At 44.2% G+C, this 26,107-nt stretch overlaps 2 protein-coding genes across 9 annotated transcripts in view; one reads left to right on the forward strand and one right to left on the reverse strand.

The window, feature by feature from the left end:
• Positions 1-37: 37 nt before the first annotated feature.
• DNAI3 (dynein axonemal intermediate chain 3) overlaps positions 38-26,107 on the forward strand; it is a 59,005-nt gene continuing 32,935 nt past the window's right edge. Inside the window, exons 1-3 of one of the 4 annotated variants that reach the window (XM_083511022.1) lie at positions 116-132; positions 10,818-10,891; positions 16,470-16,572. Coding sequence is in view for 1 of the 4 variants with exons in the window: in XM_083511019.1 (XP_083367145.1) it covers positions 1,250-1,301; positions 10,822-10,891 (122 nt within the window). In the remaining 3 variants the exon portion in view is untranslated. Of the gene's footprint in view, positions 55-115; positions 133-1,234; positions 1,302-10,671; positions 10,892-16,469; positions 16,573-26,107 lie in introns of those variants that run through there. The other 3 variants (XM_083511019.1, XM_083511023.1, XM_083511024.1) reach the window with 3 other exon arrangements.
• On the reverse strand, positions 2,640-24,631 carry MCOLN3 (mucolipin TRP cation channel 3). 5 transcript variants are annotated; one of them, XM_083511139.1, is made up of 15 exons: positions 24,414-24,616; positions 23,243-23,360; positions 20,013-20,245; positions 17,675-17,842; positions 14,617-14,770; positions 13,795-13,879; positions 13,614-13,710; positions 12,346-12,445; positions 11,930-12,042; positions 11,671-11,820; positions 10,473-10,574; positions 10,246-10,368; positions 9,211-9,417; positions 6,806-6,936; positions 2,640-4,880 (listed from the first exon to the last, which is right to left on the reverse strand). In XM_083511139.1, exons 3-15 carry the CDS (start codon positions 20,241-20,243, stop codon positions 4,874-4,876), a joined length of 1,668 nt encoding a protein of 555 aa, XP_083367265.1. In that variant the 5' UTR covers positions 20,244-20,245; positions 23,243-23,360; positions 24,414-24,616; the 3' UTR covers positions 2,640-4,873. The 5 variants fall into 5 exon arrangements, with proteins under 5 accessions (XP_083367265.1, XP_083367263.1, XP_083367264.1 ...); XM_083511137.1 differs by lacking the exon at positions 23,243-23,360 and having other exon boundaries at positions 24,414-24,631; XM_083511138.1 differs by lacking the exon at positions 23,243-23,360 and having other exon boundaries at positions 24,405-24,616.

The raw sequence follows: 26,107 nt of genomic DNA on the forward strand, positions 1-26,107 counted from the left end.
GCCGGAGGGGACGCTCCGCCATTCGGCTTTAAAGGCGCCCTGCCGCCGCCCAAGGTGAGGAGCTGCTGCCGTCAGCTGTGGGCGAGACGCCGGCTTGGGCTTCCCTCGACGGGGCGGGAGGCCTTTGCGCAGGTGAGAGGGAGATCGGAGGCCCGTCGAGTCGGGAGAAAGGAGGGATCCCCACTGGGTCTTGGCCCGACCTAGGCGTGCAGGGGCGCCAACTGGAATAAACAAGGGGGGGTGTCAGGTAAGCCCCACGCTGCATGATGATCACAGACACAGCGCATGCACACCTTTTGAATGGGAATGCCCATCAACTTGGCCCACTCCCCGTTTGAACGCAGCTTAGCACATTTTGCGAACTAATGCTCCTTAACTGTTTGGAAGGGAGCCCGCCCCCATAAGGCCGTTTCAGAAGCCAGAGTCTAAAATGTCCTGAGGGCACGTCTAGAATTAATTCCCATTTGGTTTAATGGGGTTTGCCATAGAGGGAAGGAGAGGACTACAGTGGTACCTCGGGTTACAGACGCTTCAGGTTACAGACTCCGCTAACCCAGAAATATTACCTCGGGTTAAGAACTTTGCTTCAGGATGAGAACAGAAATCGTGCAGCGGCGGCGCAGCAGCAGCAGGAGGCCCCATTAGCTAAAGTGGTGGTTCAGGTTAGTTTCAGGTTAAGAACGGACCTCCGGAACGAATTAAGTACTTAACCCGAGGTACCACTATACTGTCTTGCAACCTATGTGGGAGCTTGCTGTACTGACTGGTACAGTGGTACCTCAGGTTAAGTACTTAATTCGGTCCGGAGGTCCGTTCTTAACCTGAAACGATCCTAACATTGTCTACACTGACTGGCAGCGCTTCTCCAGGATTTCGAATAGGGGATCTTTCCCAGTCCTTCTACCTGGAGATGCCAGGAATTAAATGAGGAACAGAAGAGATGCTTTGTCAAGGAGCCGTGACCTTTCTCTGATTAGGTATCCATAATACAGCTGCTGTGGGACAAGATGGTTGGACAGTGTTTTCAAAACTACCAACATGAATTTGACAAAACTAGGGGGGCAGTGGAAAACAGAAGGGTCTGGCATGCTCTGGTCCATGGGGTCACGACACAACTAAATGACTAAACAACAACAAAATACAGCTGCATCTAAAAACTGCACATGGCAAGTGCTATTTTATGAAAGGCTAGGATGAATGCCTCTTCTAAGATGCTGCAGTATGATGGATAATTCATCACAGGACTCAAATGACAGAAGATGTGATTGCAATGGATTTCCAGATGGATCCCACAAATGATGGTCTGTGGCGATGCTTCTGTTCTTTTGCTTAGTGTATGTATGTGTGGGGTTTTGTGTCAGCGTCACTTGTGTGGGTTCTCTTACCATTCGCTTGTTGTATTTCCTGGTGGTAAGAGAGGTTGGGGGGTATCCTAGGGTGTGGTTGGTTGTCTTTGGTTGGCTGCAGTGAGATTTGTTTTTGTGTGAGTGGAGTATGTATGTGTGTGCTTTTGGTTAGCCGGATTGATTTGTATGGTGCCAGCCGATTCTTCTTGTTGTCTTGTTGGCCTGTGTATGTGTGAAACAGGGACCTAACCTAACAATGTATGCAACGCTAATGTCTCAAAACAAATGAAACTGATCTGTAGAAAACACAACTTGAAAAAAGAGACAATGCACGTATTTTTGTAAACTAAGAAATCTTTAATAATAATAAAAATATTTAAAAAACAATAGCCATGATAGCCTAACAGAGCATTTCTGCTTGAAAGTAGAATGCATGGGGGCAAACAAATAGAGGTGCTGCATTTAATTCCTTGAACAGGGTTTGAAATTGTGTTGCTGCCTACAAGAGTAGAACGGGACTAACTTGCCCCAGAACATACAGGAAGTTAGCATGAGTTCATGTTGCCTCTTTGTAATTCCTGAGTAAGCCATTTCCTTCCATTCTCAAGGTCTTAGTTGGAGTAAATAACCTGTAAGATACCTTCTCATTCTGTAAGACTTCTATGACAAGCAGGATTCAGCAGGTGCCACTTTTCACGGTAGAAAAAGGCACATCTTTTTTTACTTTGTCAGAAAGTGGGTGAAAACAACCCTAAAATTGGCAGTGGTTAAGTGATACGTGATGAGGCTTAAGCTTGCCTGGAAGACATGACTTTGAAGTCTTGTTCCTTCATTCCAACCAATAGAGGCAGCTCTGCTTACTTAGTGATAAGATAAAAGTTCTTTAGCCTTAAAAATCTAGTCAAAGGAGGAAGGTCATCAGGAGGCACCAAAAAGACAACAGAGAAGGCGGCTGCCTAATATTCTGCTGGAAGAAATTCCAGAGGCTAGGTGCCAGGATGCTTGAAACAGAAAAATGTTTCAAATAAAGAAATTCTGGTGCACAGTGACATTAAAAATAGAAACAATTGTTTTTGTTCACTGTTGCTGCTTTCTTTTGGTCGGCTGCAATCTGGATGGTAGGCATAAAGGATTTTAGTGGGAGGTGGAGCTAATGTTCTTTGTAATAATGCAACCCTGCAGTTTTATGATCCTGCTTTCTTTTACCGTTCTCTACAAACTTGGGTAGATCCATTTCAGCCAAACCGCAACGATAAATATTTTCCAAAATACAAGAAAGAAGCAAGGAGAAAGTGCAGGTTGAACAAAAATTTATTCTCAGTGTCAATATTAATTAATGTTCAAGTTAAATACTTAACCATAGCATCCTATAAAATGTGAACAAACAACACATAATGTTTTCCAAAGTTTGTACACAGTACATAAAAAGTCTTTCTGCTCATTCAGTAGTACTCTGTCATGATTGTTGCTTTTACATCTGAAATATTTAAAAGTCTAAAAATAGATTTCCTTTATTTTTTCACATTTGCTTTCTCAGTAAATATAATTTAGCAAATAAGGCATCTATAAAAGTCGGGTTCCACATAAAGGTTTTGGACCAGTGTTTAGCAGTTCTAACATCTAACACAAGTTGCAAAATTGTTTTAAGAGCTATATTTAGACTAGTTCTATGTGCTTGCCCACTCTTATGTTATTGCAAATAGTCTGCACTTGTTTAATATAAAGGCTTGAAAAATTACACTACATTTGCAATGAAATGCGTTAGGGCTTTCCATTACTTAGTGTTCACATCTCTGACCACCTTGTTTCGTGTTAATGGATGTAAAACACAGGAATGTCCCTCCTTCTTTCCAGCGAGTGTCAATCCTGATCTCTTTGTCCACTTAAATCAAAATAATGGCAGAGAACACCAGCCACTAAGACTTTGTTTACACCACACTGAAGAAACCTGAACATGTGTGTAGCAAATTAGAAAGATTCTTATGCGGTTTCATCAACTAAGTTGACCAAACTCCTTTTTCAGAAGGATGGAAATCCCATTTTCCAGCTACCGTTCCTGCTAAGTGCTAGGTCTTTGAGAGGAACTGACTCCTTCCTGTGAGTGGGACCCTCCACCTGGGGCATCTACCAGCAGAGATTAGGGACCTGTAGCCCTCCAGATGTTGCAGGACTATAACTGGAGGGCCACATGTTCTCCAGGCCTGCCATAAAAGGAGGCAAATTCTATCTGCATGATTTCTCGTGGAATGTATAATACTCTACCTTGCCAACCCGGTTTGCTAGTTCTCACTGTCATTGGTTTAATCTTTTCTGTCTAGCCAAAGACTACAGCAGTTTCCACTGATATTAGAAGATTTAAAGGGGAGAGCTTTTTTTGTACCTAACACAGAACTTTCTATAGGCTGGATAATACCCAGGCTGTCCATCGTGGAGCAGTTTTTTCTGCTCTGTTGTCTGAAACAGCACATGCTTGAGACACCAAATTTGCAGATGCGTTAAATATAGAACTATTTTCTGCACACACACACACACGGACCTGCTGGGTCACACAGTGCCATAGACCAAGTGTAGAGAAAGCTTGAGTTGTAATTCTTGTGCTTTGCAGTTATATTTTTAGCATGATTTTTTCACTTTTAATACCATGTAAACTCTTAATTCTTCTAAATATATTTTCTTTCTTATTTAATTATGCTTCTTTGTCTGGGGCAGGAAATGCCAATATGTCGCCCTCTCGTCAGCCCCAGCAAGCGTAGCTGGGGATGGCAGCAAACATGGGTCGGGGATGGTTGGAGATCTAGTTCATCTGGAGATCACCATGGTGGCTACCTCTGGCCTAGAGTCTTTCCATTCAACTCATCCAAGCAACTTCTTGTTTAATGCACTAAGACGCTGAGCTACATCTAAATATTGGGTACTTTTCAAAGAGGTTTTTATCAGACTGAAGCCCAGTGCTACTTTTCTAGAAAAAGAGGTGCCAGAACTCACCATGAACACCTCCCTCGTTCTCACAGAATGGCAACAGCACCCACCTGAGAGGTGCTGGAACTGAGTTCCTGTGAGTTCCCTCTGAAAAAGGCCCTCCTGAAGCCCATTAGGTTTTCACAAGTTTTGATATTCTCTGCACCCTCACTTTGGCCCTGACCCATTGGCAGCATCAAGAAGGCCACTGCCTCAACTTGCAATGCAGATGTGTACACAGAACTAAAACAAACAAAGCAGTTTTGAAAAACACCTAGTGTCCTTAATCATTAGTGGACAGTATTCACACATGGTGCCTGTAGGACTATGATAGTAATATACCTATATTCAACAATGCTTCTAAACCCAGGCAATTCTGCTTTGATTTTTGCTGAAGTTCTAATGAATGCACTAGGAAGTAATTAAAGTTAGCTAATCTTGCAAGGACCTTCGTGGGTGTTACGTGCCTTGTGTACAGGAATTTTCTCTTTGATGGTTCAGTTAAGTATCTGTAATGAGAGCGCCGTCCAGGAATTTCCGAATATATTCAAGAATTCTTGCTATTCTCATTAAGACCTTGAAGGGGGGGGAGGAATCAAGATTAGTTCCTTGGAACACAACTAATGGAACAACTAAAACTATAGCATAGTTACCTGGAAATAAAGTCTCAGTGAACTCAATGTTTATTTCTAAGTAAACTTGCTGTAGGGTTGTATTACATGTCTGATAATTGAATTGATTGTGCATATAAGCAGTTTCGGCTGAGCTTGGTGTGCTCAAAACACCGTATCATTTGGTTTCATAAAGCAATACTTCTTGTTTTGTGCGAAAGACATTATGTGTATTGCATTTTACGGGCAAGATCACATTTCCAGTTCCTGCCAAAAGAGTGCAGTGGTACATGCTGTGGCCCATTCTCATGGCCCTGCATTAAAACCCTTCCCACAACATTTTTCTTCTTAATGCATCGTCTGGATGCCTCATGAACATGCCTTAAGTTTGGGGTCATCAATGTGGTGTCCTCCACTCCTTTCTTTTGATACCTGCCAATCCCAGTTTTTGGATTTTTAAAAATTTACCTCAGGCTACCTTGCTGGAAAGTTCAGATTTCCAGTGGCACCCCCTTTCCCCTTTGTTTCCCCCCTGGATGCCTCTTGGGCTCACACAGGCCCAGAGATATTCAAAGAGCATGAAGCAGGCAGGGCGATTTGCTGCCCTGTTTGTTGGCAGCCCCAGTTGCCTTTGAAATGGGGGTGAGGAGTGAAATGTTGTTGTGCTGTAACTCCCAACATCCTTGAACTATTGACCAGCACCGGGGGAGGGCAACCTGCCACTCAGGGCACATTTCCCCATTCACATCCCCATACCTCATTCTGGGCCTGCATACACTGATGCAAGTGGGAGACTTTCGCTTTCCAGAGAATCCTATCCTGCCCAATGGTTAATTTTTTGCTACTCTCAGATATGCTGCTTCAATGCAAATCTGTGTGAATATAGGTATAAATGACTATGGAGCATGTGTTATGCATTGCTAGCTAAACCCGGTGTCGTTTGGAGCTGCCCAAAGCACATTTCTTGATGGTTTTTAAACCCCCAGGCCCTTATAGCTACACTAAATCTGCCCTGGGAGGGGGGATCACATTAAAAAACATATCAGGCAAATGCAGTAGTTCAGGCATAGGCAAACTTGGTCCTGCAGATGTTTGGGGACTACAACTCCCATCATCCCTAGCTAACAGGACCAGTGGTCAGGGATGATGGGAGTTGTAGTCCCAAAACATCCGTAGGGCTGAGTTTGCCTGTGCCTGAAGTAGTTTGTATTCAAATAGAACTAAGTGTATCTTGCAGAGGGTGTATAATACAGAGTGGCTCGATGCTTATTTTGGAATATAGAGTAATACAGGCACTCCCCCCACCTCCATATGTTTGACTCGTGCATGACCACGCATACACGCGGCACCAGGAAATAATTCAATTCATACCCAGAAATGGTAGGAGAGAGTGTGAGAGTCCTTGTGGCTCGCAGGGACACCCTCCCCAGAGCCCAAAGAGTACATCAGTGTGGGTGGAGGAAGCTTATGAAAAGACAGTGGGGCTTTGTTTATTCTGCTTAGCCTCCCCAACTAGCAGCTGGCGTGCAGGGAAGTGCAGCAGCAGAAGCTGTTTTCCTGCATGCCCCCCAGCCTCCTGAGCTTTAATTCTAGTTGTGGATATTTTTGGACACAGTATTTTTTTGTTGTGGATTGAAGAGAGAGCAGCAGGGAGGGCTTTTAGAGGGTGCTTCCCCACTTCACGCAGGTTCATTTATGTGTGTGGGGCCCCGGAACGTTAAGTGGGGGGAGTTGCCTGTATAAACTTCAGTTCTGTAATCTGGCAGCTGCCAAACTGGAAACTGTAGCAACCAGTTCAGTTTTGCCTAATGGGGTGGAGCAGAGAGCACAAGCTAGCAGTGATACTTTCTGGAAACACATCTCCACATGGGTTTGCATTTAGTTACTAACCTTTTACAGCAGCAGAAGATTGTTACAGGGCCTTCGTCTTCTAACCTGTACCTCCCAGAGTTTGGTAGATCTTTGCACTGTGCTACGAATGCACGGAGCTCTGTCTCTGGAAAGCCTTCTTGCTGGTAGTGCTTTAAAAAAAAAAGTGTTGTTGTTAGCACCAATGCGCGGAATCTCAAACAAACCACTGTACGCAAATCAATGGAGAGATGTAATTTTAATTGTTATTGAGCATACCATTTCACCTGTTGTTTTTTTTAAAAAGGGGGGTTTGGAGTGCTGTGGGTGGACTTGCTGGGTAGAAAAATTGGGCTAGGGGAGAAGGATAAAGTGGTTTATTTTATTATAAAACATTTTTATATACCTGTCATGTAAACGTGCAAAATGCACTTTCTTCAAATCCATGGGAGACAAATCTTCAAAGTATGAAGGAAAATCATATTCTTGCAAATGCTTTCCCACCTCCCCACAAAACTCCAAAAACAGGCTAGAGATTAGAGCAGCACATGCACAGTGCCTTGATGCTTGCCTTAAAAAAATCTGCCGGTACTAATTCTCAGCTGCAGACTCCAAGGTCTTTCTTTATAGGGAGGCAATGTCTGATCCAGATAGATGCTGGAGATATAATGCTGAAAATGCACTGCATTTTGGGTCTGAAGTTACTGTTGGCATTAATTTTGTCCTGGAGAAATCCTAGATGTTTGCAATGCCCATGTACTTTTAAATTATATTCCCATGGTATGGGAACGAACAGCAGAACAACAAAAGTGTATTTAGAAAAACCTTCTGGTTGCTGGGACTTAAGACTTCAAGTGTTTGGGAAACCCAAAATCTACTATGCAAGTACCTCACTGCAATTGTTGCATTGGAATGTATTCCCTATAAACATTGAATTCATTTGGATATCTATTGGGATGTTTGGATGGCATATATAGAAACATATGTTTAAACTGAGGCTGATTTATTTTGTGGCCCTTGACTGCTTTATGTGAGTTGGTGTTTTCTTCTACAGCTTCTCTTTTTCTTTCTCAACTCCAACGCTAGCAGATGAGGATTTGTATTTAAGTATTTACATTTTTAAATGGCAAGTTTAATTAATAAAGAAAAGAAATATAAATTCTTAGCTGATAAAGAGTTGGAGGAGTCTTAAGTGAAGCAGGTGGCCTGCCATCTAAGGTAAAGGTAAAGGGACCCCTGACTATTAGGTCCAGTCGCGGACAACGCTGGGGTTGCGGCGCTCATCTCACTTTATTGGCCAAGGGAGCCGGCGTACAGCTTCTGGGTCACGGGGCCAGCATGACTAAGCCGCTTCTGGCGAACCAGAGCAGCACACGGAAACACCGTTTACCTTCCCACCGGAGTGGTACCTATTTATCTACTTGCAGTTTGACGTGCTTTCGAACTGCTAGGTTGGCAGGAGCTGAGACCGAGCAATGGGAGCTCACCCTGCCGTGGGGATTCAAACCACCGACCTTCTTATTGGCAAGCCCTAGGCTCTGTGGTTTAACCCACAGCGCCACCCGCATCCCTTTGCCTGCCATCTACTTCCCTTCAAAGCTAGAGCCTAAAGAGGAAAAGAATGGGGCTCCTTCCTTCCACAAGAGACCAGCTGCAATCTTTTTGCTGTAACAAGATGTTTTGGCTCAAGCAGCCAGATTGCAGCAGTTGTCCCCAGGGCTGACCCCCTCTGTAGCAGTGTACCCCAATCCAATTACGGGAGAAGTTTCTTAATAACTGGGGAGTGGGAGAAAAACATTAACATTGGTTCCCTACAAGGAAATAATAAAAATAATAAAAATAAATAAATAAATAAAAGTTTATTTATACCCCAGCCATCTGACTGGGTTTCCCCAGCCACTCTTGGTGGCTCCCAACAGCATATTAAAAACATGATAAAACATCAAACATTAAAAACTTCCCTAAACAGGGCTGCCTTCAGATGTCTTCTAAAAGTCAGATAGTTGTTTATTTCCTTGACATCTGGTGGGAGGGCATTCCACAGGGTGGGCGCTACTACCGAGAAGGCCCTTTCCCTGGTTCCCTGTAGCTTCACTTCTCACAGTGAGGGAACTGCCAGAAGGAAGGCCCTTGAAGCTGGACCTCAGTGTCCGGGCAGAACGATGGGGGTGGAGATGCTCCTTCAAGTATACTGGGCTGAGGCCGTTTAGGGCTTTAAAGGTCAGCACCAACACTTTGAATTGTGCTCGGAAACCTACTGGGAGCCAACGTAGGTCTTTCAGGACTAGCGTTATATGGCCGCTCCCCGTCATCAGTCTAGCTGCCACATTCTGGATTAATTGTAGTTTCCGAGTCACCTTCAAAGGTAGCCCCACGTAGAGCGCATTGCAGTAGTCCAAGAGGGAGGTAACTGGAACATGCATCCATCTGGAAAGGTTCACACATACCTTAACTGTTTCATAGGTGTCTGTAATAAGGGCAATGAAGAGACTCAGAACCATGTAGATAAAAAGGCTAATGAAAGAGTAGAGGTAGATCCGACTGAACAGCCAAACCAAGTAGCTTTTCTGCTGCATCTTTGCAAAAGTAGCAAACATGTCGTCTCCGTTTATCAACGAAAAAAGACACTCGGAAACCATGTTTAAGGAACGGAACTGGAAGTGAGGAACCAGAACAAAACAAAAAAGATAGGTGTTTGTTTTTGACAGATCAGTGACGCAAGTTCAAACAAACATGTTATATACCTTATTGGGGGAGTGTGGGTCCCTGCCACACATAGTGTACAGTATAAATAAAGTGGTACCTCGGGTTACAGACGCTTCAGGTTACAGACTCTGCTAACGCAGAAATAGTACCTCCGGTTAAGAACTTTGCTTCAGGATGAGAACAGAAATTGCACGGTGGTGGTGGGGCAGCGGCAGCGGGAGGCCCCATTAGCTAAAGTGGTGCTTCAGGTTAAGAACAGTTTCAGGTTAAGAACAGACCTCCGGAACGAATTAAGTTCTTAACCCGAGGTACCACTATAGTAGATCATTTGGACAGTACTTAAATACTATCTCCGTATACAGGGCCATACATAGGAATGGACAGGCAAAATTGGAGTCCCAATCAGCGGTAAACTGGGTGTTGTGGGCATAATCTAATTTTGTGCAGACTGCCACTTGTGTAACAGAACTCCTCTCCTTTTCCGATGTGCCTCCAAAATATGTTACCAAGAGTCCTCCAATTCTTCGCAGCAGATTCTGAGGCTGCACACAAGGCTGCAGGGGAGAGGAGAGGACAGGACAGTGAAGTCTTGTTACACAAGCTGAATGTGATTCTTCTTCTGCACAGACAGCTTTGGAAATTACTGCCCTAAATAAAATCCACGAGTGACTTTTTCATCTCCCTCAGTAGCTATGGTTTTTTATGGGGCAGAAGGAGCTAAATAAGTTTATATGCAAGGCTTAAACGAACAAACAAAAACCCCTAGATTGCAATACCTTGACGTGATATGGGCCCAGCACAATCCAGCCGCAGAAACAATAGCCCAGATAAATCATAGCAGCACAACAGCAAAATCGGATGACGTTGGGCAAAGCCGCACGTAGTGTCAAAATAAGCAGCTGCAGAAAACAAAACAAAAAGTAAAACAATCCAGTATTGCCAATTAGACTTCAGCCCTGCATTCAGTACAGCTAGATAGCAACAGGTCCTAGGTAATCCTTACATTGTACTTCTGAAAGAAGCCTAGGTAGCGAATCACTCCAAGCCAGACGAGCATGGTGGAGGTTCCCAAGAGGATGCTGCAGACATCGTAGCTGGTTAGACTCTGTACGAAACAGAATTTTGGAACGTTATTAGCTGTTTAGTATAACTACCCAGATTAGGTATAATAGCATTGAATCTTAGTAGCATTATGGTGGTGATTGGGAGGATGGGAGCAAGGTAGATCTGGATCACAGCCTGCCTCCTTATCAAACACCTGTCTTGGTGAGATGTAGCATTTGATAAGATATGTGGACTGCATTTTGTACAAGCTGTCCTAGATAAAACCCTCTCTATTCCCTTCAAGACAGGAGGCACCCCAGATCTGCCAGACAAAAATCAGGGGGAAACATCAACTACTTTTGCAGCAATAGCAGACAGGTAAGGCCATTCTTTTTCTGAGGGGTGTCACTCTGACCCAGGTGAACAAGGAGCCTCCAGAGACTCAAGGTGCACCGGAGAGATGAGATCAGGGTTTCCCAGCTGTTTTTTGGACTACAACTCCCATCATCCCTAGCAAGCAGGACCAGTGGTCAGGGATGATGGGAACTGTAGTCCAAAAACAGGTTGGGAAACCCTGTTTTAGATGAAATTAGTATTTGGAAAGTGGTGTGTATTAGAACATTTATTTAATATACATGCACAACTGACGATATTCCTCCACGTGCCCAGAGATGCTTCCGGCTCCCACTTCATACCTTAAACTATGGAACTCGCTCCTACAGGAGCCAGCGATGACCTCAAAGTTGGATGGCTTTAAAAGTGGATTAGACAAATTCATGGAGGAGAGGGCTATCAATGGCTACTTGCTATGACGTCTGCCTCCACAGTTATAGAAGCAGCAATGCTTCTGAATACCATTTACTAGAATCTGGGCAGCCTCAATGTAAGAACAGGATGCTGGTCTTGATGGACCATTGTCCTGTCCAGCAGCATCTTCTTATCATCACAACATGAATGGGGAGAAAAGCAGGCAAAAGATATTTAGGCAGCAATCCCTAGACCTACAAAGCTGGGAGTACGCCCCATTGAACTTAAGACTTATTTCTGAACTGACATGTATAGGATTGCTGTTAACCTAGGATGCCAAGATATTAAAGGCCAGTTGAAGAGCAGAGGAAACATTTGTTTCCTGTTCAGCATACAAGCCTGCTACCTACCTTAGCCTGTATCTCCATCTTCAGCGTAGAACCAATTAGGGTTAGAACATCACTAACTATGATCATGATATACCAGCCATTCACAAATTCCATCTGATCCGTGAAAGAGACTTCTTTCTTATAGTGTTGTTGGAAGAAAGATACAAATTCCTGAGAGAGGGGACATAGACATAGAGAAAAAAGGGGAGGAATTGTATTATATGAGAAGCTGCAAACGACAATACACTGGGAAGTACCGTCTGGCAAACCCTAAACTCACCCTCTGCAGACGAACTCCTTTAATCACAGATCGTGTGCAGAGAACCAGGGATGCTAGGCATGTCAATATGACAAAGGCATCAAAGATCATCATGTAGTGCGTGTTCTTCTGTACTGGAAGAGAAAGTGAGAAGTCTATTTCCTATTAGGAGACTTGTCCTCAATGGAGATGACGTTTCTATTTTTCATTAATATTTGGATCATGGTGCAATTTGGGTTGGCCAAGCAATTCTACTAGTCAAAGTTTTCAGCGAACTTGAGGGAACATGCTCATGAATATGAAACCTTCAAGGAAACAGTCAAAGCTGATCCTCTCCCGCCTGTTGCACTGATTGAATTTGAATTTTTTTAAAGACCTGGACATTAGATGCAAAGAAGATGAGACAAAAAAACCTTGAATGTGAGGTTTTTACTTACGTGATCCAGAAACATGCCAGTCTTTACATTCTTTGATGGCAATATCATTGTCTAGGCTAATTTTGATTCTTCCACTGTGTGCTTTGTTATCAAATACTATCTGTGGGGTCAGAGACAAGAAAGCAGTTATCTATTTAGAGAGAAAGCTCTGAAGCCATATATCACACTGACGAGGCATTAAGACAGACTGGATCTGACAAACATTCTTCTAGCAAGACACATCAGATTGAAACGTCTTACGATTCCCAATTGTTTGCTGAAAAGAAAGAACAGCTGGTGTCTGCCAGATGCTGTTTGATTATAGCTCCTGTTGGCCCCAGCTAACACGGCTAATGGTCGGAAATGATGGGAGATGGACCACATCTGGAGAGTGCCACCTTGGCTATTCCTGGTTTAGCTATAACTGCTGCACCATGACAGCCAAAATTATATTCTTGAAAACAGGCCTGGAGTTGGCACCTGGAATCCTTGGCAATGCCCACAACGGATGATTGACCCGGAATCTTCTTTTTCAAAAATCTCTTCTGTGCTTCAGTTGGCACCAGGCAACTAGGCTTGGAAGCCACCATTTTAATTTCCTTGTTTTAAGTGCCTTGGCAAAAACTCAGCTCAGGGATAGTGGGAGGAATTAAAATAGCAGCTCATTGGCTAGCACTGATTGGAGTGCTGCTGCCCAACACCACCAAGTTGGCCTGCCAGGACCCAACATATAAGTGGTCCCGTCCCCCCCAGCACTTCTGCAAGGATGCCCTTAGCACACTGATGAAATCTTTGAAGTCAAAATGGCTGAACTGCCTCAAGGAAAATGGGGCTTTGGTACTCCGCACATCTCCTCAACTCCTCAACATCTCCCATGGCTATTATCACTTTGTCCATGTCTCATCCTCCATATCCTCCACTGGCAAAATCCAAGTTGTAATGGAAAAAGAAACATGAATTTATACTTCATAAACTGGATATCCCTGGAGCGCAAGTCCATACACTTCACCTATGTTCCATATGCTTTAATATTGTTTAATAAGTATTTGCAAATGGTGAACCAAACTACTGATGTTAAAATAACAGAAATGATCCCTGCCACATCTGGTGCCCCTTGCGATGGATAGCTTCAGCCCCATGATTTGCTAGGCCCTTTCTGCCTTGCACATCTTCTTGAGGCTTTGATGGGCTCCTGGGTTCACATCACCCCTTCTCCAACCCGCCCTTTGGAAAAACTGGCTGGGGCCGTACAGCAAATGGGAACATTTGAACCTGAAGCCTGTACTTACTGTCAGAGTGAAATCATAGCAATCTGGTAGTTCGTGATGACGAACCGTCTGGAGATTGATAGCCTTCAGTTTGAACGTGAGCTGCAGAGTCACGAGTCTAGAAGAAGAGTTTGGGGATTTTATTTCACCATTACCAACAACAACATGCGAGCGCACCAGCCACTGAGGACTCCCGCCTCACCTATGGAAGTCTAGAGTGAAGTTTAAAACGTTCTTCCCCAGTGTCCTGTTTTCCAAAGGCAGCATGGGTTCCACATAAAAGCATTCTGTGAGGAAAAGACAAGACAGATTTTGTGGGAAGTACTCAGCATCTCGCAAGGCAAAGAAGAGTCTAGAACAGTGTTTCCCAAACTTGGGTCCCCAGCTGTTTTGTGACTACAAATCCCATCCTCCTTAGCTAGCAAGACCAGTGGTCAGGGATGATGGGAACTGTAGTCCAAAAGCAGCTGGAAACCCAGGTTTGGGAAGATCCTGCTGTCCACAAGGGTAGGCATGTTTGATTTGACATGCATTGGGAAGCTCTCCCTTTGATTAAGTTACCCACCGTGTAACTTATTCTCCCTGCACCGTGCCCCAGGAGAAGAAGGAAGAAGGAAGTGGTGGTTGTGATCTTGGTATATAGCCACCCACAACTTCATTGGGCAGTTAAGGATAAGCCCCTCAGTGTCAGGACTGCCGACATCTGTTTTTCAAATGTGGGGCAATGCTGAATCAATGTGAAATGGGCTCTTATTTCAGAATGAACACCAGTTTCTCAATAAATAAATAAAAACCAGGGGAAAACAGCAACACAATGGATCTAGATTATGTATGTGGGCTATATAGAGGGGGGAGGAAACCAAGTACTTTTGTCTCCATTGATTCTAGAATGGGATGGTGTGTGTGCAAACCTCAAGAGTAACAGTTGGTATTGCATATGAGTGATGACAGGAAATTGACCTCTCCCCCCCCACCCCCTTCTCTCTCTCAAATACAAGACTTGAGTAATAAAAATATGTATTACCAGTTTCAATTTCTGGATCAATATCAAAAGTGTCATTTCCAGGACAGATGGTTCCTCGCTTGTAGAAGTATTGGCATATGGCCATAGGTGTCTCTTCGGCTCCTCTCTTCTCGTAGGCGTGATTTCCAACAGATATGGTACGCAGCTGTAAATACTAACCCAAAACTGACAGATGGTTAATGAACCCGTATGAACCTGCCTGACAATCAAGAGAAAGCTCAGATGACTCTCTCTCCATCCTGTTGATGCACGATATCAGATAAGCAGCTACCAGAGGCAGGATCATCCCAGTGGTGGTTCCAAATGTGTGTGGAACGTCCTCCCTTTGGAGATATTCTGGTCCCCTCTCTTGGTTTTTAGGCACATGGATCTAATGAACTGGAGTCTAAGTCTACAAAAGCTTATGCCATAATAACATTGAGGTGCCACAAGACTCTTTGTTGGTGTTGCTGCAGCAGACCAGCACAGATCACCTCTCTGGAAATATTATTTAAAATACCTTCGTTTCAACATGCTTTTAATGTTTAATTTTAAATGTGCAGCTTTGAATGCATTTTATGTTATTGGCTGCATTAGGTTTTTGTAACTGTAATTACAAAATAACATTTTCTATTGTTTTTGGTGTTTATTCATTTTGTAAACTTCTGATTTCTAGAAATAGGTCGTCCTCTTGTAAGGTCAAGGGAGCATCTGAGGGCATCCAGATAAATGATTAAATCTACATAGATAAATTTAGTGTTGTTCTCTGAGCTATGTTTGGTTTCACTGGGTTTAGTTAAATTTGTATGGACAAAGTCGAGATCGGAATCTGCATTTTATTGAGCTTCTATTTGCCTGCTTCCCATAAATTAGGGAAGAACAAGCAATTAGGACAAAGATGAGCAGTTTCTTTGCCCTTTAAGGATTTTTCACGGGGAGTTTCACAAGAGAAACCCAAATAGTTGAAAACCAGCAAGTGACTACAATTGTCCTCACAAAAACCACACTAAGGCATGCACCAATTTGAATGAGACTGTATCTACAGGCTCTTGAACTATGGTAGTTTATCAGTGGGAAGGAGTTTCTGGAATTCTGATTTGGGAATTAAGTTTGGCTCGTGAGGATGATGTTATCTATTAACTATTACTATGCTCAGACGCTGAAGACAAATAACAGGGGTTAGCCTGCCTGTGACCCTGCAGAAATACTACAGAGCCAGCCCTATCATTAGGCAGGATGAAGTGATCGCCACAGACAGCTGGTTTGGGTTTCTTGAAAGGCCAGAAAATGGTTAGGTATTTAATAATTCTTGGATTTTTACAGCCAGAAACAAGGAGGAGCACTTTGGGGATGGGTTGCCTCAAGAGCCAAAATAACTTGACTGGCCTTATGTATTCTGCACCTGGATTGGCAGCGTTTGCTACTCTGCCTCAGGCAGTACAGACTCTTGGGCCACATGGAAACAAGATGGGTTACGAGGAAATCCTTATATTGTTAGCCTTGCCAAATGGGTAGGTAGCCAGACAAGGACGGAAGCAGGTTCCACATCTTAGCTCCCAAATGTTGCAGTGAGAAAATGGTTTTCAAGCTGCTATCAAAACAAGTACATGTCCCAGATTTGGGCTCAAGTAGACTTCTTCACCTAAGCCAGAGGTGGGGGACTGGATCAATCTGGCAGGTGGGTTCCTTCATCTTGACACACCCATCCATGAACTAAGCTTAACAGGTGGGTGGGGCCAGTCACCTGACATCACGTGGCCCATTTTTAGCCTGCATGGTTTGAAATCAAACTCTGAGGGGCAAAACATTCTGAAATGCATAGACATTCATCTGACTGTCAGCACCTGAGAAGCCTTGTGCAATATGTTTTTCAGGGACCACGGATCAGCCATTATCTGTCCTACACCATACAGCTGACCCAAGTCCTTTTTAGCCATTATCCCTTGAGGAGTGAACACTGGTACGGCAGATCTGCAGGTACATTCTTTTGGCCTCACTCTCTGTAACCATGCAAACTAGGTGAGAGTCCCTACTTCTTTATGGAATGTGCAAGACACCTCTGCATGATTTTGCTGAAAACAAAGCAAAAAGCTGAATGAGTCATTCAGCTCTGGGGCAGGGCTAAAGGTCTCCCTTGTCAGACAACAGCACAAAGATGGAGGAACCTGTGGCGCTCTAGATGTTGCTGGGCTCCCAATGCCCATCATCCCTGACCATTAAGCTCTGCTGGCTGAAGCTGAAGGGAGCTAGAGTCCAAGAACACGGGGAGAACTAACAAGTTCCCCATTCCCTGCAGAAGCACCTGAAAATAGCTTTTGTGTTGAATAATTTTGTTGTACAATTCTGTCTGTTCAGAAAGTCTGTATAGTCAGTGTAGTGTTGGACAAGGAACAGGGAGACCCAGGTTCAAATCTCTAATCTACAAAGCTTGGGTGACCTTGGGCCACTCAACCCAGCCTGTCTCACAGTTTTGTTTTGAGGGTAATGTATGAAAAGAACCTTGTACTATGTCAGTCTTGAGCTCCTTCAAGTAAAAGGTGGGGGAAAGGTGAAATAAATAAATAATAATAATATTTTTATTTATTTATACCCCACCCTCCCCAGCCAGAGCCGGGCTCAGGGCAGCTAACACCAGTAAAATTACAATAAAAACATAAGGGGGGGGGACCAATTTATTAAAATATGGGTTAAAATAGAATTTAAAATGCAGCCTCATTTTAATAGTAGCCCATAGATCAAAACCATAAGGGGAGGGAAACATAAGGGTCAGACTGAGTCCAAACCAAAGGCCAGGCGGAACAGCTCCGTCTTGCAGGCCCTGCGGAAAGATGTCAAATCCTGCAGGGAGCTAGTCGCGGCCAGTAGAAAAACCATAAAATTCAAACAACAGATTTGTCCTACTACCCATTTTCTGTGCAATTAATGCTCACAAATGACTTTAATATGGAGTAGTAGCTTGGTGTTTTTTTAAAGCTAGCTTTAAATTTCATGGAAAACGGCACCCTTGTAGAATAACCCCAGCTGCTATATTTATTGTATTGTAAATTGCTTCTAGATGGCTCGTAGGAAGTGAAGTTACCTGATTTATTGCGAAATAGATCTGATCATAGACATCCATCTGCGTATAAACTGCATAGGTGTCATCCAGTCTGTCCGTGTAGCCTTTCAGGAAGAGATGTTTAAAAGCAACTGTGTTCTCCTCTTTAAATTCCACTACCATTTGGTTGCTTAACCCAAACACTACCAGCTGAAGGCAACCGCACACAAAAAGAAAAAGAAAGAAAAGAGAGCAAAAGTTGTTTTTTATATTCCAAATAATTTCAGCTGGTTAAAAGCTGCACATTTCTACACAGCTCATTTCCCTGCTGCGTGGACAACTATGGCTAAGACCATATTTGTATTTATCATATTTATATCCCACCCTTCGTCCCGAAAGATCCCAGGGTAGCAAACACACGCCTGTAATTTAAAATAAAAACGTATTTTAAAACAGTGAAAAACATCCTTTTAAAAAATGAAACGCAATAAAACATGTACCGTATTTTTCGCTCTATAAGACGCACCAGACCATAAGACGCACCTAGTTTTTGGAGGAGGAAAAGAAGAAAAAAATATATTCTGAATCTCAGAAGCCAGAAAAACGAGGGATCACTGTGCAGCAAAAGCAGAGATCCCTCTTGCTGTTCTGGCTTCTGGGATAACTGTGCAGCCTGCATTCGCTCCATAAGACACACACACATTTCCCCTTACTTTTTAGGAGGGAAAAAGCAAGTCTTATAGAGCAAAAAATATGGTAACCAATGATGTGTCTGGATAGGCCCGTCGAAAACATTTTCAGCAGGCATCTAAAATAATACAATTATGGTACTTTACCATAAACTTGGGATGCGGGTGGCGCTGTGGGTTAAACTACAGAGCCTAGGGCTTGCCGATCAGAAGGTCAGCGGTTCAAATCCCCACGACGGGGTGAGCTCCCGTTGCTCGGTCCCTGCTCCTGCCAACCTAGCAGTTCGAAAGCACGTCAAAGTGCAAGTAGATAAATAGGGACCACTCTGGCAGGAAGGTAAACGCTGTTTCCGTGCGCTGCTCTGGTTTGCCAGAAGCGGCTTAATCACTTTTTGGCAAAGAAAAAGTTGGTAAGGTAGAAGTATATTCTCCATTTACTGGGTGTATCCCTCCCTGGCTCCAATCCGTTGTTGGGCCTTGAATGCAAGCAGTGGATTTCCTGCAAATTTAACCTTCCCATCTCTCACTCTCTATTTGCACAGAGCTTATTATCTGGGATCTGCAAAGGTGAAGACAGTGCAATGGCTATAAAACTGACTCTAAATATATGTCAGCTGAAGGCGCTTTGCAGCCTGAGACAAAGGACAGTATGACACCCCCTCCCCTTTCCATGTGCAGAAGCTGACTGGCATGGAGGTTGGATTTTACTCCCAACACTGTTGTGGAGGGGTCAATTTTGCAACCAAAAAAATAACCATTGGTGACAATACAGGCTACGTACACGCCATATATTTTAAAGCACATAGCTTCCCCCAAAGAATCCTGAGAACTGCAGTTTGTTGAGGGTGCTGGGAATCGTAACTCTCTGAAGATACAGTCCCTAGGATTCTGTGAGGGGGAAATGTATGGTGTGTAGTTGTATACTGTCCACCATGCTTGACGCAGCAAGCCAGATTAGGAGGCCCAGAGTAGGTCATGCGACAACAAAAGGAAGTGTCTAGATCATGGTTTCCCAAACTTGGGTCTCCATCTGTTTTTAGACTACACTTCCTATCATCACTGACCACTGGTCCTGCTAGTTGGGATGATGGACATGGTAGTCCAAAAGCAGCTGGAGACCCAAGTTTGGGAAACCCTGATCTAGAGGGCTCCGAAAGAACTGGGGGTAGCTCCCACCTCTCACTTTGCTTAGTGGCATAGCTGGGTGTTTATCGGTCCTCCAATATCAGAGGAGTTTATTTTTCTCCCAAACTTTCATAATGTGAAACACTGAAGCCATTTCCCTTTTATTTCAAGTTTTGACATTTCCCATTAGTATTAAAAGTACAGTGGTACCTCTGGTTGTGAACGGGATCCGTTCCGGAGCCCTGTTCGCAACCTGAAAGGAATGCAATCCACACCTGTGCATGCGTGGGTCTGCACATGATGTCATTTTGCGCATCTGCGCATGCGCAAGCGGCGAAACCCAGAAGTAACCCTTTCCGGTACTTCCGGGTCACCGCAGGACGCATCCTGAAAAGACGTAACCTGAACCGAACGTAACAAGAGGGATGACTGTGGCTCCGGAAATGTATTTCTCAAATGAGTATCTCAATTCAGTATCAATAGCCTCTTGTGGTCACATCCAAGCAACATAAGATGGTTTTGGGGATTTCTAAAAGGCAACTTGCAGCTTTCCCATTGTCTCTCACCTGGATAGTAACCATGGCAATTTTCAGAAGTTGTATCCCAAGTTTCCAAGGCTTCCTTCCCCGGGCCCAGAATTTTTCACAGGGGTTCATGAAGAAAAATTTAAGTTTCCTTCTCAGCTGATCTTCCAGAAGCAACTCCTGACACATTGAAGGGCGCCTCTTGTAGCTGTAGACGTTTTCATCATCATGGGAACTGCAGCTGCTTACAACCACCACTTCAGGGTTTTCCATTGCTGGAACGTGCAACCCAGTGATTAAACCAAAGAGACATTAGCAAGCTCAGAATGACTAACAGAAAATATTATACTTGTGGTTAGGAGCATCTCTGCTATATGAGCTGGACTATCATCTCCATGAAGGAATCAGACAATCATAGAGTTGGGAGGGATCTTTGAGGGTCATCTGGCCCAACCGCCTGAGGCAGTGGTTCTCAAAGGGTGTGGCAGGTGAGGATGGTGTGGCAGGAAGATTCAAGGACCATCAAAGAAACTTTTAAGCATTTTGGTGTAGCATCGAATCAGAATTTTACTTTATTTTTTAATTTGCAGAATCTGGACAGATACATTTTCAAAATGAGAGTGAGAACATCAAATGATATTGAGGATAATCCTCGTTGGCATTAGCTATTCTGCTGCAGTTCTCCACAACATGTTGTTGTGAACAGAGATTTCCAATTCTTGACAAATATGAAAAATCAGAAGAGAGAAAGCCTTCTTTGTGTTAATGAGGAGATGAGAGTTTGTTTGTCTCAAATTAGACCTAATATAAATGAGATTACCCGGCAAAAGCAAGCTCATGCCTCTCTCATTCAGTTTGAATACGTACATAAGGTACATATGTAAGAGGCTCATTTATAATTATATTTTGGGAATGGTCCCATGTTCTTATGTAGCTGCATTGTTTTTATACTTTCTGGATGTCCCATGATCATATTATAAAGTAGTTGTGTTCTATGTTATACATCAAACACTGCCAGGAGTTGGTTTCTTTTTGTTTTCCAAAGTATTTCTTATCAATAGAAAGATTTGGTGTGGCACAAGCAAATTTTTGTTCTGAAACTGTGCCCCAGAGAAGAAAGAACCACTTTGAGAACCACTGCCCTTAGGAGTGGCAGTTTACAGCCCAGATGTGTACAGTGTAAAACAGAAACCAGATATATACACTCATCCCAAGGACCAGCCAACCCATATGATCAGGCTTATTAGGTCATCAACTAAGCACAGCAGGGAAGGGTGAATTAGTTAAGAGTACAGAAAAACTAATTCACACACAGTTCCCATGCTTCACTCACAGAAAGCACTATTTTTAGAGATGAGCAATGGAGGCATTTTCCATAAACGCAGTATTTCCACATCTTGATTTTTTTCTGGTTTTCCTACTAGAGTTTGGATATAATAGAAGACAGATTTCTTAAAAAATAAAAAGCTATGCAAAAAAAAACACACCCTTGCATATAAATTCTTAATTGGAACTTATCTGTATTTCTTGTAATATGGGTCATCAGATCAAAGTGTTCTTTATTTTTTACCAACATACAATTCCAAGATACGGATTTACTAAATCAGCAACCCTGCGGTTCTCCAGGCATTTGTTGTGCTCCAGTTTCCATCAACTTCAGCCAGCATAGACAATCATCAGTTGTAGTCCAGCAACATCTGGAAGCCTCAGGTTCCCCATCCTTTCACTCGGGGTTTCCCAAACGTGGGTCTCCAGCTGTTTTTGGACTACAAATGCTATCATGCCTAGCTAACAGGAACAGTGGTCGGGGATGATGGGAACTGTAGTCCAAAAACAACTGGAGACCCAAGTTTGGGAAACCTCGCTTTCACTAAATACAAATCGGTATCAAGATAATTATTTGCAGAATGCAGATTCTTTAAAAGTGTGGAAACTAAAGGGAAAGCCTCTCTTTACCCCTGAGTTTTAAATACTAACTTATTTCTGTGACCATCAATGAGGCTGTCAGACAGGAAGCCTGGTGCCTTCCGGATTTTGTTAAGGCTTGGGTGGCCTGTAGTCGGGGATGAAGAAAGTTTCCATCCAGCAATTTCTTGATGGACACAGGTTCCCCAACCCTGTAGTAAAGGGAAGGAAGGTACTTGGAAGTCTTAGTTGCAACTGTGCAGCTGCTTTAGATTTGAGATCCCCAGAAAGTAGATTACATTCTGGCCAATGGAGAACATCCCCTTTGCTCTACTTGTTACACAAATGCCGTAGAAGTGCTTACAGCTTCTAGTTCTCTTGCCCCTATCTCTTGCAAATGGTATGTGAATTATTTAGCGTTTTACCTGCAGCAGTGACCAAAATATGCCAAGAGCCTACAAGCAGGGTGCAGTGCATTCATTTAAGAACAGGTATAGTTCAATCCGAACGTATGCTTAGAAGTAAATCTGATGGTGCTTTTCTCAAAGGAAATGCACACTGGATGACAGCTTTCAGCGGGGAAGTATTCCCACTAGGGGCCTTAACTTTCAAGTAAACATACATATAATCAAGTTGTGAAAAACATCACAAAACGCTGACCTGAGCTCTTTGGGTCATTTAGGCTGCAATTCTATACACATTTACCTGAGAGAGTATGTTCCATTAAACTGAACAGGACTTACTTCTGAGTAGACATGTATAGGGTTACTGTAATTGCCATTATAGAAAACAAAAACAGCTCAATTTTTGGAAGAAGAAAATCCTGCACATGTGAGATAGCAGCTGCTAATCTACAAAGTAGTGACTTTGATTCACTTTTTGCCAAACCAGGGTCCGTAACTACGGACAAATGCAGCAAATTTCTGGACTAGATAGAAGTCCGTAATTTAGCTCTTTAAAAATATGTTAACATGCAATCTGGGCTTGAAAAAACCCACAAGGCTGGCTATGCAGCTGATAAGTGCCAACGTATGTCAACTCTCTTGTCTCCCTCACACACCAATTGATGGAAACATTGCATTGCAAGAGTGGCACACATTTACACAGGAATTGATGTTCTGTTCATTTTCACGGCTGATAGCATGACAAGATACGCAGCATGGATACATGCGAAAAATTGCTATCTAACAGGAGCATCACACAGCGTCCCTAATGTATCCATAAATGACTGCAATTGAAATTGCCAAATGCGCTGATCAGGAACATTTTCATGTCCAAAGTTTCCACATTTTGTGTTACCGTTTAAACGAGAAACTTTGTCACGGCCACATGGGTAAAATCATCAGGCATTCGGAATGATTACTCACATTTCTGCAAGGTTACTGGATATACCCATATCAAAGTCCCACATCTACTGATCTAGAGATTGTAGGTGGAGACAACAAGCATGTTTCTGTTGACTTCCTCTTCACCATCCCAGCCTCTCTTAGGAAGGAAGCAAGGAAATCAATGGGGCATATTCCCAGGTAAGTGTGGTCAGGATTGCAACCAAACTTTCAAGTATAAGTCATTGTACAGATTAATCAAATTGGTTTTGATCAGATATGTGATTAAATCTGCATAAGTTTACATGACTAAAGAATAGTTTTGAAACACAGGAAAAAAGCCTGGGTATAAATTATCCAAAATCCATGAATAAAACAAATTGATACTTAACTTTCATTTTTATTTTTCCACTTAACAGGGGTCTCCTCTCAGTCAATTGCAAGTTGCTGAATCCAATATATTAACCAGTTAAAGGTTGCAGCCCCATCTATTTCCAGTGCCACCCCTCAGCCCTGAAAATCTGACCAAGCAGGCTATGTCTCTGAACATGCACAAAGTGCCTTTCCCTCTACCAATGAGTTCCCTCCAAAGCACTGGAGAAGAGAAGAAAGTATCCCAGGGGGGCATAGAATTGGAAGGTACCCCAAGGGTCATCTAGTCCAACCCCCTGCAAAGCAGGAATCTCAACGAAAGCACCCATTTCCATATACCAACTGATCATGGGGAAGAGATTCATTTAAAAATCCTTGTGCGCGTCCACCTGCCTGTCTGATGCTCAGCTCCAAAATCCAGCATCTTTGAAGAAGGGCCACAAAACGAAGGGGGGAAGGTCTGTCTCCTTCTCTCCTCCCTGCCCCCACCCCGGTTGTATGACCTCCGCGGGATCTTCAACCAGGAGGAGAGCCTTTCCTTGCCTCGGAGAGAAAGCAGGAGCGCCCGGACTGACCTTTGGAGGGACGGCGAGAGAAGCAGCGCATTGGGGCGCCTGAGCCTACCGCGCCTCTCCCTTCCATGCGCTCCCCCCATCCGTGAACCAGCCTCTCCGGGCGACTTACTCATTGAGGCGGCCCCAAGCGCTTACGGACGCCGCCGGCTGAACGCGACACCACCGAGAGAGAGAGAGAGAGAGACCTGCTCGCGCCCGGGCGCAAAGCGACACCTGATGCCCGCGGAGAGGGCAACGCGCCACCGCCGCTCGCTCACCTGCCCTACCTGCCGGGGAAGGGCGCGCGCATCGCCAGTAGGAGTAGGAGGCGGCCGGCGCCTCAAGGGGAGTCCGCTTTCATCCCTGCTGCCGCGGAGGAGGAGGAGGAGGAGGGGAGCGTCCTCCTCAGCAGGAGGTGGGAGGGCGGCCACTCACTCCGAGCTGGTGCCGGCGAAGCTGCCCGGGCGCAGGAACTGCGGTGGCGAAGGCGGTGCAGGAGGAGGACGCGCCACGTGACTGGCGAAGCGCGCTCCTGCAGCAGCAGCAGCAGCTTGGGCCTCCGCCTCCCGCAGGGGAAGATAGCCAGTGTGAGCACAAACTAGACCAGAAATGCCGCCCTACTTACCTCCCTACAGCAGCAGCAGCAGAGGTCCAAGTTGAGACACACACACACAAATATTTGAAGGCCCTGGGTCCCCCAAAGTTAATGGGCATTGCCCAGTGTGAAATTTAAGTATAACCAAAAAAAATTAAGGGGGAAAACTGGATGTACATTTCCAAGTGTTTTGTGTTGTGTAGGCTCCTAGGACTCCTTCCTGGATCACCGCCTTGTCGTGGCGAAGGGGCTTGAATAACTCGGAGAAGCTATGAGCTATGCCATGCAGGGCCACCCAAGATGGACAGGTCATAGTGGAGAGTTTTGACCAAACGTGATCCACCTGGAGCAGGAACCGGCAAGCCACTCCAGTATCCCTGCCAAGAAAACTCCATGGACAAAGGCAACAGGCATATAAAAGTTATGACGCTGGAAGATGAGCCCCTCAGGTCGGAAGGCATCCAACATGTTACTGAGGAAGAGCGGACAGGTGGGTGGGAAAGAGGAAATTTATAGCACCCTGGGAATACACCCATCCTTGCAGAATGTGAGCTGCATTTACTATTGTAGACTAATTAAAAGGTACTTCCAGCAAGTATCGAGAGTCAATACTTTAATAATAGACCTCTGGGAGAAGGGAGTGCCACAATGGTTGCTCAGCTAAAAATAACTTTCTAAATCCCTTTTGCTGTTTGAACTTGTTGTACTGATGTCATAATGACACTCTAGTGGTGGAAGAAATGAGGGAAGGCAGTATCTGTGGTATACATAGTGCCTAATAGACCAAGATCTGCCCCTTCTTGAATGGTGCCCAGGGGGTAATAGGTGGTCACATGCTGGAACAAAGGCATAGTGTCCCCTGTGACCTGTCTGGGTGAGGTGGCAAGCCCTTACACCGCCTGGATAGCTCGATTGGTTAGAGAGTGGTGCTAATAACGCCAAGGTTGCAGGTTCAATCCCCATATGGGACAATTGCATTGCAAGGGATTAGACTAGAGTCAGGTGATCCTCAGGGTCCCTTCCAACTCTGCAGTTCTGTGAATGAAACATATTATAGCTATGGAGCTTCAATATCAAGTTATCAAGGGCATCCCCCTTGTGTTCTGCATTAAAGCAGTCAAGCCTCTAGTTTATGGCCACATAAACCCCAGGTTTTAGATTATGACTGGATAGCATTACACACTTGTACTTTTCTCATAGGATACGGGCTATGGAATGCATATCTGGCCAACACTGCCATCTGAGCTACTTCCAGGCACACCTGCAGACCCAGAAGCACTCCAAAGTAGCAAACTTGGGAGCATCCAAATCCTGTCTCCTCATGTACAGTGTGAGAGCCAGTGTGGTGTAGTGGTTAAGAGCGGTAGACTCATAATCTGGTGAACC

This window comes from Podarcis liolepis (assembly GCF_965112155.1).
Source record: "Podarcis liolepis genome assembly, chromosome: 6".
Taxonomy (NCBI): Eukaryota; Metazoa; Chordata; class Lepidosauria; order Squamata; family Lacertidae; genus Podarcis; species Podarcis liolepis.